The 13,485-nt window shown below is 40.8% G+C and overlaps 1 protein-coding gene across 3 annotated transcripts; it reads right to left on the reverse strand.

Moving 5' to 3' along the window:
* Nucleotides 1-16: 16 nt before the first annotated feature.
* On the reverse strand, nucleotides 17-12,726 carry drc7 (dynein regulatory complex subunit 7). 3 transcript variants are annotated; one of them, XM_088614025.1, is made up of 18 exons: nucleotides 12,705-12,726; nucleotides 11,226-11,382; nucleotides 10,428-10,602; nucleotides 9,788-9,913; nucleotides 9,400-9,594; nucleotides 8,427-8,585; nucleotides 7,751-7,969; nucleotides 6,933-7,046; nucleotides 6,514-6,586; nucleotides 6,157-6,285; nucleotides 5,346-5,474; nucleotides 4,512-4,735; nucleotides 3,648-3,866; nucleotides 3,012-3,122; nucleotides 2,554-2,664; nucleotides 1,824-2,018; nucleotides 1,230-1,369; nucleotides 17-607 (listed from the first exon to the last, which is right to left on the reverse strand). In XM_088614025.1, exons 2-18 carry the CDS (start codon nucleotides 11,369-11,371, stop codon nucleotides 523-525), a joined length of 2,550 nt encoding a protein of 849 aa, XP_088470151.1. In that variant the 5' UTR covers nucleotides 11,372-11,382; nucleotides 12,705-12,726; the 3' UTR covers nucleotides 17-522. The 3 variants fall into 3 exon arrangements, with proteins under 3 accessions (XP_088470151.1, XP_088470149.1, XP_088470150.1); XM_088614023.1 differs by lacking the exon at nucleotides 12,705-12,726 and adding an exon at nucleotides 12,165-12,432; XM_088614024.1 differs by lacking the exon at nucleotides 12,705-12,726 and adding an exon at nucleotides 12,147-12,199.
* Nucleotides 12,727-13,485: the final 759 nt, after the last annotated feature.

Consider the following 13,485-nt stretch of genomic DNA (forward strand, 5'->3'; position numbering starts at 1 on the left):
GATATGAGACAGGAGGTTATATTCATCCAAAATATTTATTTATTCCAAACAACATAAAAATGTAGATTTCATAGGCTTTAAAGAGGTTTCCAAACTAGTTTATTTAATTCTCTTTATCATACAGTAAAATAATTTAGAGAAATAAGTAGTTTGAGATTGAGCAGTGATACATCAACTCAATAGTGTTGACCTTGAAAGAAACTTTCATCCATTACTAAATAAAAGGAAAATCCAATTTAATGTGTACCAATCTAAACACTGTTTGTTGCAAAAACATGGCTTGTTGCTGACACTCACAGTAAAGTGTTCTTGAAAGCTGGTTATGGGATGAGATTTTACCAGTTCACTGAATTCAAAATCAATGGATTTTAGATATCCATGTGGAGTAAGAGGAATAGTTCATGTGGTATAAGAAAGAGTGGTAAAGGGAATCTTTGTGGGGTATACTGGGGAGGTATGAGGTCACGGCTGTGTTTGTGGAGTAGAAGGCGAGGTATGAGGTCACAGCTGTCTTCGGTGAGGTCACCACAGGTACTCAGACAGCCTGGGGTCCCTCCGCAGTTTCTCTTCCAATGCCAAGTACTTCTGGGGTGCTTTCTCCTTGTGCCTATAATGACAAATAATGACTGTTTTTGCACACAGTATATAAAGCAGGATAGCTCTCTGTTAACACCCTTATAAAACCAGCATTAGCATGATATAATTCTGGTTATCCATAAACTGTGTTTAATGGCTTTCACAAAATAACATTAAATTACTCCACCACATTTTAACACTAATGGAGTATAATGGACTGTAGAAATAATGTCTTAAGATGGAAAGTGAGCCCTAACCTTCTGTCAAGGGTAAACATACAGTGGATATCTTCCCCTCTTTGCATCAGTTCACCCCAGTGTGCTGCCCTTGGTCACACATCTAGGGAGTCCAAACTGCCTTCAACCTCCATCACATAAATAGTCTGGTTTGACTGAAAGTGTGGCTATCTTTTCAAACCAACCAGGTTCTGAGATTCTGCACCGTCTTGACTTTAATTTGTTGACAACTGAATTAATACAGTGTGAAAACACTGGAATAAATGTTGTGCTGTTAAATGTTAAGTGTATGACATGAGGATGTTCCTTCTCATATCACTATACACACCACTTCATAGCACTGAATTTCAACCAATATACTAGTTCCAGCTGAGTTTCCACAGGTGACACCATCCCCAGCTCAGGATAGTTACTTACCTGTTGAGGCGCAGCTCCAGTATGTGGATGCGGAACATGGCTTCTGAGCAGTAGGACAGGTAGGTCTCCTCATCATCCTTGGTCAGGGACAGCTGGTTCTGCTGATACCACTGCTGCTTCTTCTGTAACTCCTGTGTCTCCTGAAGACAAATCGCAGCATTTCAGCTTGAAGGATACTCTTGAAAGTGTTTATATTATTTATTGAAGCAAGACAATTTGGTCTTTTTCTTGTTGCCCATGCAGGATGTAGTATTATTTATTATCGTCATGCAGACTGATGACAATAATGATTAATGACGGTTTCTTGAGGTAGTGTGGTCCACCTGTTCCCCTACCAGACCTGTTCAGATTGTACACAGCTGTTCTACCAAATTGAAGACTGCCAAGTGTGCTTTCTTCCCTGACATCACCAGTACTTTTTCGTGACCACGCACCAGTGAGCTCCAATGAAGATGAGCACCAGACATTTGCTACCAAATAACTGAGAATTCTGGGACCATTGTCTAATCTTCGCAAAACTGGATGACAATGATAAGAACACATTAATATACAGCTATTTGAACTTCAAGCTGATGGAGAAAAGCCAGGTGTCACCTTTTCGAAGTGAGCCTGAATGAGGTTTGCTTTGTCGATCAGACGCTGCTTGAGGTCGGACAGGCAGTCTTCTCGCAGCTGCAGGGCCATCTTGCGGGTCAGGGCGTCTGGGTCTCCCAGCTGCGCCAGGAAGGGAGCCAAGTAATCCAGCTCCTTCTCTGCTTTCCGCAATTTCTCCTCCTTGGCAGAGCGCTCCTGCCGAAAAAACAAGGGCAGATTCAGAACCTCTGTCATATTTGAAACAGAGTGAAAAACTCAAGAGAGGATAGGTTTAGGTGCACTGGTCTCATTTGCAATGTTTCATGCTTTCAAACAGCAGAATCTAAAGAGAAAAATCACTACTAATAGCAACACTTTTTCCTTGTTTTTGCCCATTTTACATAGTAATATCTTTGGCTAAACATGCACAACAGTTCAGTCTTTAACTGGGAAATCTAAGTATCAGGGAGAAAAAGAATTCAGAAAACATTTAGTGTGCTTTAAGATAACATATCCAGATGAATAGAAAAGTTTGTTTTGCTTTACTAAGGTAAATAAAGTGTATAATATACTGAATAAATTGTAGCAAATACATGGTAAAGCACAAAGACATATGATAAAGCAAAAAACACAGCAAAACAAAGTAAATATATGGTATGAACATCGTTAAAGCAGTACCTGAATGCACATTCTTACACTGAATAAGTACAGCTGACAGCCATCAAGAATCATTAAACGACAATCTGCTCACCATGTCTTCTCTGTTTTTACGGGCCTTTTCATTCCTGGCTGTGTCATAGACTGAAATCAGTAGCTCAGTCCCAATGTCTTCTTGAGCTCGAAGGGACAAGATGGCTCTAGTCTGCAAAGGACAAGGACAGGACACGAGAGATAGTTCATCCCTTTTGCAATGCTCAGGACAACACACAGTCCAGCTGGAACTCTGGCTTTCAGTTCTATACAGTATTACAATCTCAGAACTTTATATACTTTAAAAACTTGGATTTATTTTACTGCACCAAAGGTTTATCTCTTCAGCTGTCTTGCACTTTACTCAAGAAACCCGTTTTTGCAAATAAATCTGTTAGCAGAACAAAGCCCTTAAGTTTCAGACACAAATGAAGACATAAATGTTATGCATTGTACATAGGTTTCCACTGTGAGCCAGTCAGAAATCAAACATCAGTTGCTGACAGGAGTGATCTGTACCTCTTTCTCCGACTCTTTCACTCGCTGCTTGACAATTTCCTCTTCCTGCATCAGGGACATCAGTATCTCATACAAAAACAGGTTCTTGCTGGGTTTCTCATTAGGGTCAACCTGCCCACAGAACAGTGTACAAGAATGCTGTCAATGACCATCCTAGTTTTCTTTAATTCATAGATATTAATTACCTGTGTAGATACTCTGTTACAGAGTATGTAAGATTTTATACTGTTTTAGGAACTTCTAAATCTGAATGACTGATTTGATAGGTACAGTGTGACCTTAAAGAAACTAAATTTTAAATGTTTTAAAAAAGAGACAATTATGTAAAGAACTGCCTAAAATGTTTTAAGACATAGTAAATAGTAACTCTAACATGGAGACACAGATATTTTGAGATTCTTGTAACACAACTGGTCCATTTATTAATTAGATTAAGGAATCTTAACAGATATTTTAGCTAGCTGAATAAAAGATAATCTCATAAGAGGTCCTTAAAGCTGTAAAATAATAACTCAATAATAAGTCTGCACTGCTAAATAAAAAACAACAAACATTTTTTTTACAGAAAAGTAAAGCTAAACATACAGAGCCCGAGTTAATCTCCCTTCCTTGTCTTTTCTGTTCTGGGCTCAGTACCTGGTAGGCGGTGACCATGTCCGGGGTGAAGACCATGCGCTGGTCGTGTTTGTCTCCAGTGACGCGTGGCTTGACGAACTCCCTCCAGGAGGGGATGATGCAGTCGTCCTCTCGGTGGTAGGTCAGCTGGATGCGCTGCTCTGCGATCAGGAACACTCTCTCGGCCACATCCTCACTGGCCTTTCTGTCTCGATTGCGATGGTAACGCTCAGTGATTTTCTACAGCCAGAGAAGAAAGCAGTTGTTCTGCCTATACAGTGTTTAACAATTACTCTGATCTGTTCAACAAAATCTTAATTGCAGACTCTTATGTCTGTGGTGTAGTGACAGACAGGTTGTCTGTGGGTTTGATAATGAATGGGGAGTCTGTGTACAGTTACAAGGGTCAAGGGGTGAGACAGGTTGATACATAACTTGCCTTAAAGGTAAGTTGCATAGCTAAGGATCTATGGCCAGTGACTGAGCAAAAGGAGTAACCCCCGATTTCTTCTAATGATCATGTTAATTTCTGAGCAGGAACCGTTCATATGTTATGTGCACAATATAGGCACAGTTAAGCAAAGAGCATTTTAGTGAAGAATGATAAAAACCTTGAAAAAATCAATAAGAATATAAGAAAAATGGCAAAGGAGAACAGGCCTTCAAGCCCTTTTTACCTTTTTGGTTGTTTAACCTAAACTTCCAGTTTGTCTGTTGATCTATGATTCACCAATCACCGTGATCAGTGTGATTTTATTTATTTATTTTTTATTTGTTTTGGATAATGAAAAGTGTTTTTATCAATTCTATCAGACTGTTATCTACCACCTCTATGTGCCACGCACACAGCAGAACTTCACATCAGTTAGCTCACTGTTGATTTACCAGTACAGGCCTGCTGTTTGGATCCTGGGCATTGGCGGCCATTGGCATCTTCAGTCGCTTCCCAAAGATCACGTGCCTGTGGTACAAGCCGTCAGGTCTGGCCTCAAAGGTCTCCGTCATCTCAAGTGGAATCTCCACGCGCTTAGCCAGCCCGTCAACCCGTGCATGGCTGTAGAACTCCATCTGCCGCTCTGTTTCTGGCTCCAGCGTGATGTACCTGTGAGCTTCGGGCAGGATATACACAGGAAACGGGCACATTATGCATTTGTTACATGTTCTAGGTGATACGAAATCCATTCTCACCTAGACACTTTTGTGTTCTAGAAGCACCAAGAATTTGGGGCCTTACAGTACATGTCGAGAATGCCTGTAAAGTCAGATGGGCTTTACAGCCGCCTTTATGGAGAGAAATGGGCCTGTTGTTGGCGATATAACACAGTGCAGTGCACCTAGTATCGATGATGGCTTCTGTGCATTCTCTGGTAGATGCCATTGATGTTAGTATTGTATGCTTTTTTTATTGTCATTGTCCATAATAAAATTCACTATGGTTTGTACGTGTACACAATTTCTTCACTCTTTGTGTGAAGTGCCCAGTTTTCATTGTGCGATTGTTTGAAATGACCAACTAACTCAGCACCCTGTAAACATTTTACATTATTGGTATAGAAATCATTAGAATGTATCTGCTGTATATAAGATACTGAGACAAGTCTAAGTCTTCAAAAGAACCTGTAACTCTCCAAGTTAAAAGTTAAGGAAATCACTGATCACTGGCTACAGAAGCTATGCAAATGACCACCCTCATGGATAATGTAATGTGTATATTGTTACTCTTTAGTGCGTGTGATCTTCCTGGACTGAAATGTTCCAAAGTCTCATTGCTTCCTTTCTTCAGCTCCCTCATTTCCAAATGGTCATGTCTGTGTCTGAACCACTCCTTCACGTCTGAGACCTGTTTACCTGCAAACAAAGAGTGGACAGTGGATAGTGTGATTCCACACAAGGTGCAGTATATACAGTACATATACATACTACAGCACAGAGTCAGCAAACTAACAAATAAAAAATATTGTTACCCTATTATTTTAAACAATGTTACACACTTGCTAATTTAGTAAAATGGTCACTAAAAGCTAACATATATCTGAATAGTATCTTAGTACTAGTAATAGTACTAAGTATCTTAGAATAGTAAGGTTTATTCAACTGTTTCAACCTAAATAAAATCACCGAAGATTCCAGGTGAATTAACTTAAAGGTGTTCCCATATTTGCATCTGTAGCTTCTGCTTTATATTACTAAGGCACAAATTAGCACTATACACATCCAACAACAAGGAAATTCAATTCATACTATAAGAAATGCTCTTTCACTAAAATATCCTTTCATTGATGAGATAAGTATCCTTTCCAACTGCCAAAATTGTACCGAAACAAGAAGAGATCTGAAAATGACTAAAAGACAAAAGTGATATCAATTGTCATAAATCATCCAATTCATACTTATTCACACAACAGTTTGCTTTAACCATTGAGGTATTCAACCCACACAGGATGTCAGGCTGAAAATTGAACTGTCAAATGAAATAGAATTAATTTAATTAACAAATAATTAAGAATGATTTCACTTAACACAGCCTTACATTCCAAGTCCTGGTAGACAGTGAGCCGAGTCACTAGTCCATCATTCATCAGATAAGGAGCAAATTTCTCCAGCTTAGCCTTCCGGTACTGGATAACTTTCTTCCCCTCGGGGCAGCGAGTCTCCATATCTACAGAGGAAAAGAGAAATGAAAAGAGAAATCTGGACACAACTGTGATGATGCCGACAGTGCCACACTGGCACTGATGGAGCTCATCTGAATTTTGCAATTTTTCAAAGACATAAGAGGGAATAAAGATACAAATATATCACATAACACATCTGTATTTTATTAAAACCTGGCGATTGTTTAACTATCACTAATATGTCTGTGGAAGCATATTCTAGGCAGAGCTACCTTTTGAGGAAATGTCAATTTTCTCGACCCATGAGGGAGGCATCTCAAACACCACTGGCTCCTCTTTCTCCTCCTACAGATGTACAAAACAGAGTATGAACACTTCCATACCTCCAGTATAAGTTTAATAAGCCTTCCACGCAGGCAGTAAACAATGACAGCTTTCTTCGGTGATCGTTAACTAGTTACATACTGACTAGATTTCATGTTGACTGAAAAGTGGGAAAAGGAAAAATGCACTTATGCTGTCTAAGAAGATAAAACACTAACAAGACACAGCACACTCCTACACTTAAATGGGGTAATATACGTCATATAATTATACCATCAACATAACAGCTCTAACCAATCAGACTGTGTAACTCTCTGTGCTTCCCACTGCTTCTATTCTTATCAGAGCCTGACACACACACACACACCTCCTCCTCCAGATCCTCTTGGTTCTTCATGTCTGGGATCAATAACAAGGGTTTGCCCCTTCCAAAGAGCAGGAACTCCCATTTCACAGCATCACCCAAGTCAAACGTCAAGTCCTGAAAAGAGATTAAAGGTAAGGCCTCTGTGTTTCTCAGTTTTTTAACACAGGTCTTATTCATATTAATGTGTGCTGTTTAATGTGAAAAGTATCTAGTTTTACATGCAATTAGGATTCCAGAATAACTTTCCATGCTGTGTAAACAAGGTATTTGGTACATGCCTGGCAGCAGTCTTGAGTTAGTATCTCACATATGCCATGTTGAATTCACTCTTTATATTCAGTTGCTTGTACTAGAGGGACCCGATTTGGAATATCAGGTTCATCATTTTGCATAGTGATCTTCAGTATTTGAAAACATAAAAAACAGAAAGAAAAGGATGCCAATACCTATAAATTTGTTTTTTGTCTTCAAATTTCAATTCTTATACAGCACACAAAGCAATGCCATTGCTGTTAATGTGCTATAAATTGTATACTGCATGATCCAGTTCTACCTACTATTGCACTTGGGAAACATTATTCACTCCGTGTGTACAAGGATGCCACTTTGAAAGAAAGTGTCGACTTTGGGGATTTTACTTTAATAAATTAAAGGATTGGTAAACCTTAGGAGTAACTGAGTGTCTTCAATAAATATTCAAATATCTAAAAACCATGTGACCCAGTAGCTGAAGATCCACGAGTGAGACCACGGGAGCCGGACGTTTTCATTAACGCCGTGGCTCCAAAGAGAAAAGACCTGTACTGGAATGCGCTCACCCTACAGCCGTTCCTGCAGTCCTGCATATTGACCCAGTAGTTCTGATGGTTCCAGAGGCTCTCGATTCCCAGAAACCTCTCGTCCGTAGTGCTGAAGCTCTTTCCGCCCAGCGGGTCGATGAAGAAGTTCTCGGGGACCTCACGCCTCCCAGCCAGAACCAGGACCCAGCAGTGCACACGGAGGCCCATCAGCGGGTCGGGAGGAGGTCGCTCCCGCTCCTGAAACACAGCATTTGCCCCCGGAAGGACGCAGCATGACACCCTTCTCTATGCTGAGATATTCGTTACCCTAATGGGACACTGTCAAAGAGTAGCCCACAAACTCACCCAAAGCAGACTCAGCATTTTTTTGCAGGATAATGTTAATTGTCAAAGTGATAAAGCCAACAAGAATGAGTGCCATTTACAATCCGTCTTCCCTGTATTGTCCAGTTAATTCTATAGCTGATGGGATCCCCACTGAGTACCTTACTTCAGAGTTTGTTGCTTAAGAACTTCTATTTTATTTCACATGACATCACATTATTATCAAACTAATCAGATGAATAAAAAATCTCTTTAGAACAGAAACGACTTAAAGGACACAGTGAATCCTGTGACAGTTTCTTTCTGCATCTATATGTTAGAAAATGTGCAGTAAACCAGCCCAGCCCCCAGCTGTCTGTGCTCAACTCACAGCTTCTTCTCTCTCTGTTTCCTTGCGCCTCTTCTCCTGAGCGGCCAGGATCTCTGCCTGCTTCCTCTGCTCTTGCTGCTGTTCAAAGGCACTGCGCAGGTCTCTGGGGGGCTTCACAGTATACTTCTTCTGAGGGGCTCTCTGCTCTGGCAGTTTGCCCTGGAAAATACTACTTTTTATTCACAGCTTACACAGCTTTTATTCCACAGTTTGGTACAGTGCATGCAGACACCCACATAAGTCTTCAGAGTAGTGCCCAAGCAATCAAGCAATATTGCTGAAGCAGAGTCCCTGGTATTCTTCAGAAAGGACAAGAAGAGCTCATCAGATCAACAAGCTCTTAGCACACAATGAACAGAATGGCCCCATTTACACCGTTTTTCTTATATAGGTACACACAGTTCTTTTCTTTTGTTTCTTTTGTCACTCTCTTAATAGTGGAATGTTTGACTTTGAATTCACACTGACCCATTCAATGTTGTTTTGCTCACAAACCATCTCTCACAAATCACCTGGATAGAGAATATCCCACTAAAAAACACAATTACCACAATTTTCCATTTATTGCAATATAGTAAGCGTTATTGACCAGTAATCGCAATATAAAATGCATTTTACTGAATTAAAAAACACATTATTCTTAAACTGACAATTGAAATAATGAATAGCTTTTAATATACATCAATAAAGTTTTTATATTACTCAAAGACAGTTAGATGCATATTGTGTAAAATTGTTTAGACAAAAGGTTACATTATGCAACTGCCTTTTCTGCATTAAGAAACCTTAGGTGCCACTTAGGTTCCCTAAGACTTTTCCTTTGATTCTTTGTTACTCTCAAAGAGCAAACTTCAGTCTTTTAAATAGATCCATGATCTCACCCCCATTTGCCTGCATTATTGTAAAAAGGAGTCAGTTCCAACACACAGCAGGTGCAGGGAAGTCTGTTTTTTTCCATTGCCTAAATGCTCACCTTCTCCTGGTTCACCAGCAGGGGGCACTGCTGGTGTGTCTGGTCCAGCAGACAGAGCTCCTTCGCTGCGTAGCCGCTGACGCAGTATGCATCATAGCCCGCCCCAAGCAGCAGGGAGCAGAGCAGGTTTGCGAACTCGAAGCAGGTCCCACGCTGGCACTTCAGCACCCAGGTAGGAGAACGAAGGCACTGGGGCTGAGGAGGATTAAGATTGGTAGAGTAGGCAGTCATACCCGAGATTAAACATTCAAATTCCAAATGCAGTCCGTCACAGGCACAATTTATAAAAAACAATTAACATAGCCAGCCATGCTATAGTGGTCAGATGACCTATTTTCTCCCACTACGGATTCTAGTTGTATTTTTCGGTGCTGTTGCCTTGACTTACCAGATCTACAGGGGGATCCAGAGGCTCGACAGAGAGATACTCAGATACAAAACACGCACACCCACCCCAGCTGTACAGTTCAGGGTAGGACAGCAGTGTTGGGCGCAGCGTGGTGCTCACAAACTTCTGCGCAGGGAACAAGAGACAAAAAGTGAGTAAGAGAATAGACTTCACTCATTTGTAACCTCTTGTAAGACTCACCATTTCTTTAAAAAGGCAACCTTGATATCCTACACAAATAAAGCTCAGTGCCCAGTACAAGAAGACAACCTTACAATCCAAAGCTTATACAAGTGCTCAGCACCAGTGGCAATGAGGGAAACTGCTGCTCAGTGTTGTACTCAGGCTATAAAACAGTTCTGTAGTTTTAATGTAATTTAGTAGCATTCAGGTTTTTTTACTGACCATCCCAAAGATGCACCAAACCTGTGGCTGTTCTGCACCCTGACAGTGAGAAGATTTGGTTGAGGCTAAGCAGCTACTGAGCAAAATTAGGCTCCTGGCAGGACATAATCAATATCTGTGCCATACGAGATGTAGAAGAGCAATACAGTTTTCATGCAATTGCAAGTTCTGTACAAGAGTCACCTCCTCTACCTCATCCATTTTCTGACCCAAAAGTCCTGCCTAGCACACGTACCTCAACCCCACACTCATTGAGGGGATTCAGGAACAGAGGTTTGCGGTCAGGATACAGGTGAGCATATTGAGAGCGGAAATTATCAGCAATGGCCAGCAGCAGCTTCTCCTGGGAGGAGTTCTCCTTGTACGAGGAGGGGAATTCAGAGAGATCTATGGACGACTTAGTCACTGGTCTGAAAAGATGGACAAGTCAGTCATTATTATTATAGTCATTATTGTGTGCACACACTGCACACCCATATATTGAATGTCAAAGGCTCAATCAGTGTGAAACACAAGTCAGTTGACACTGAAGTTCAGGAAGAAATCTTTGAAGTTCAAGAAGACTTCTGTCTAGCATCCACTAGAAAAAACTAAACATCATGAAAAGCTGTACTTACTGTGGGCTAAAGGACATATCTACTCATTGTGGGCAACTAGAACTACAGCTTCCAGACTTCTACATCAAGCAATGACAATGATACAATCATTGATTCAAGACCCAGATTACCCAGATTCAAGAGCAATAGAATAATCATTGATTCAAGACCCAGATTACCCAGATTCAAGAGCAATAGAACAATGTCATTGTTTTACTCCCACAGCTGTTAACCTGCTCAATTTGGATAATTAACTGTACATTTTACTTTTAGATACATATTTTCTTATGATACATGTATGTCTTATTTGTGAATGGGTCCATGTTGTGTTAAATGTATTGCGTCCTGTGTTATGTCAGTTACCTGCTTGCAAAGCAAATTTCCCATTTGGGACAACAAAGTAAGTACAGTAATGTTGACATGAGGTTTGTACTCACTGCGGGCTGGCAGGGGTAGTGATGTGTATTTTGGACAGTGTCTCCTCCAGATCCTGCAGCTCTGTATTCAGATCTTCATCCCCTGCCTCCTCCTCCCCCTTCCACTCTCCAGCCTCAGACAACTGCTCCTCTGGCAGCGTCTCCATTTCTTACAGGACTGAAAATGAGAAAGAGGAGGACAACCTGAACTCCACAGGATCACCTCTCACCCTGTCTTCAAAGGGACAGAACTATCAATCAATCAGAGTTTATTTATCAAATGCACAATAATACAGCGTGCAGCAGTAGTTGCTGGCAACAAAATGTCTATCAATATCAATTACATCATATTTTTGTTTTACTATTCTTTATAATCATATAATCATATAATTGTTCTTGTATCATTCTATCCATTCTTTATTTGAATTACCCTAAATATATCTAGAAATATATACAGTAGGAGGCATCAGATTCCTCCTGTTAAGGAGGATTCCTTGTGCTTATTGTGTGCCTTGTGCTTATTGAAACAGAAGGCACAGAATTAAATTATCTACTGTAATTACCAAGAGAAAACAGTGTAACACAGTACACCTTGACATTTTATGTTAAATACATTTAACAATTACAAGTTTACGTTGTGCCACAGAACAGTGTAAATATATCCTTACTGCAGCTGCTAAATATTTAAGGAAGCTCGACCATTTTCCGTTCAGTATACAAAACTAAATAGTTTATCCGGCTTCATAATTTATTTACGGTTTAGTATACGATAGTTTATAGTTTATAAACAGTTTCTGAAACTTCTAACCCCTGTTTTCATAAATAACATTGTTTATTTACTCAGCCGCATAATAAACAGGTACATTCTACTGTCACTGATTGTTTTTTACCCCTTGTTTCATTTTTAAACATCTAGATATTGAAATAAAAGGTTAATCGCACCATTCCCCATCACAGTACCTCTGAACGACCGTCCCGTTTACGACCGTCTCCATGGCCACGGCAGCGCTGGATCACGCTGTTCTGTGGCCCCGCCCCTTGCGTAAGCAGCGTGAGGAGACGAGCTGCGGGTTTCTCCTGGTTTGAACTATTGAAAAGCGCGGACATTTTCTACATCTGACTAGTACTACTTGAAGATATAGATCTTAAAGGACTCCTACGGTTTCATTTTCGATTTTGCACGTGAAAAACAATTACCAAACAACAACAACAAAAATAAGGCCACAGCTTCCTTTTATCTTCTGTATCTTCATGTACATACAAGCTACGCTCTTAAATACCTGACCGAGCCCTGACCCTTAAAAAGCAGAAAGTATTCTAAGACCTCTATAATCGTTTTCAGATGTTACAAGCCGATGATCTCAAGTTCTAGAAATCTTCTATGAATTAACCCCCACCTTTTGGAAACAGCAATTGTTTGGGGGGGAAACTAATGAAAAAAAATCTAAATGCTAAAAACATTGATCTGTTGTGTGCGGATTCCGGAAACCAGATGCTCACCAGAAATAAAAACCAGACTAGACTAGACCAGACCAGACCATATACGTTTCAAATGTAGCTCCCTCGGGTGTCACGTCGGCGCAGTGGATCGTATTGCTGTGGCCCTGGGTTCCATTCTGGACCCGGGGTGCTCTCTGTGTGGAGTCTGTGCTCCCCTACGATTGTGTGGGTCAATTCCAGGTGCTCTGATTTCCCCCTTCAGTCCAAAGACATGCTGGTAGGTGAATTGGTTTCAGGGAAGATTTGGCCCTGGTGAGAGTGTTTGTGTGCGTGTTTGTATCCGTGTGTGCCCTGCGATAGACTGCTGTCCTGTCCAGGGTGTATCCTGCCTCATGCCTGTTTGCTGAGATAGTCTCCGGCTCCCTTCTGACCCTGTATGGGCTGAAGTGGTTAGAAAATGGATGGATGGATTTCTCTTGAATATTAAACAATCACCCACTTTGTATCACATTTACGCCTTCAGAGGAAAACTGAGCCCAGGAACAGGCGGGAGGATTGGACAACTACACATGTGCATACTTATAAAATCAATGGGGAAATACTCTCCAGCTCCTGGAGTAGTTCACTTACGAAGGTTGTCCATTGAAAAGTCTGTAGTGTAGTCATACCACTAGAGGTCGCCAGAATTGCTTCAAAGGACTGGTCTCACCTACAGTATATGAACTGATAGTTTTGATCATTGTCCTGGAACGCAGACAATCTCACATGGGATTAAATGGTTCACTAGAAGTGGGGTTTAAACAGGAGTGCTTTTCTGTGATGGACTGGTCTCTCTCGTCCA

This window comes from Lepisosteus platostomus, chromosome 20 (genome assembly GCF_059453375.1).
Source record: "Lepisosteus platostomus isolate fLepPlt1 chromosome 20, fLepPlt1.hap1, whole genome shotgun sequence".
Lineage (NCBI taxonomy): Eukaryota > Metazoa > Chordata > Actinopteri > Semionotiformes > Lepisosteidae > Lepisosteus > Lepisosteus platostomus.

Excerpts from the sequence above, each read along its gene's own strand:
- drc7 (XM_088614025.1), bottom strand. The coding sequence starts at position 11,371 with ATGGAGACGCTGCCAGAGGAGCAGTTGTCTGAGGCTGGAGAGTGGAAG. Across the intron at positions 10,603-11,225 it reads ACTACCCCTGCCAGCCCGCA|ACCAGTGACTAAGTCGTCCA; the intron begins GTGAGTACAAAC and ends CCATCTTTTCAG. Across the intron at positions 9,595-9,787 it reads TGGATCCCCCTGTAGATCTG|CCCCAGTGCCTTCGTTCTCC; the intron begins GTAAGTCAAGGC and ends AATCCTCCTCAG.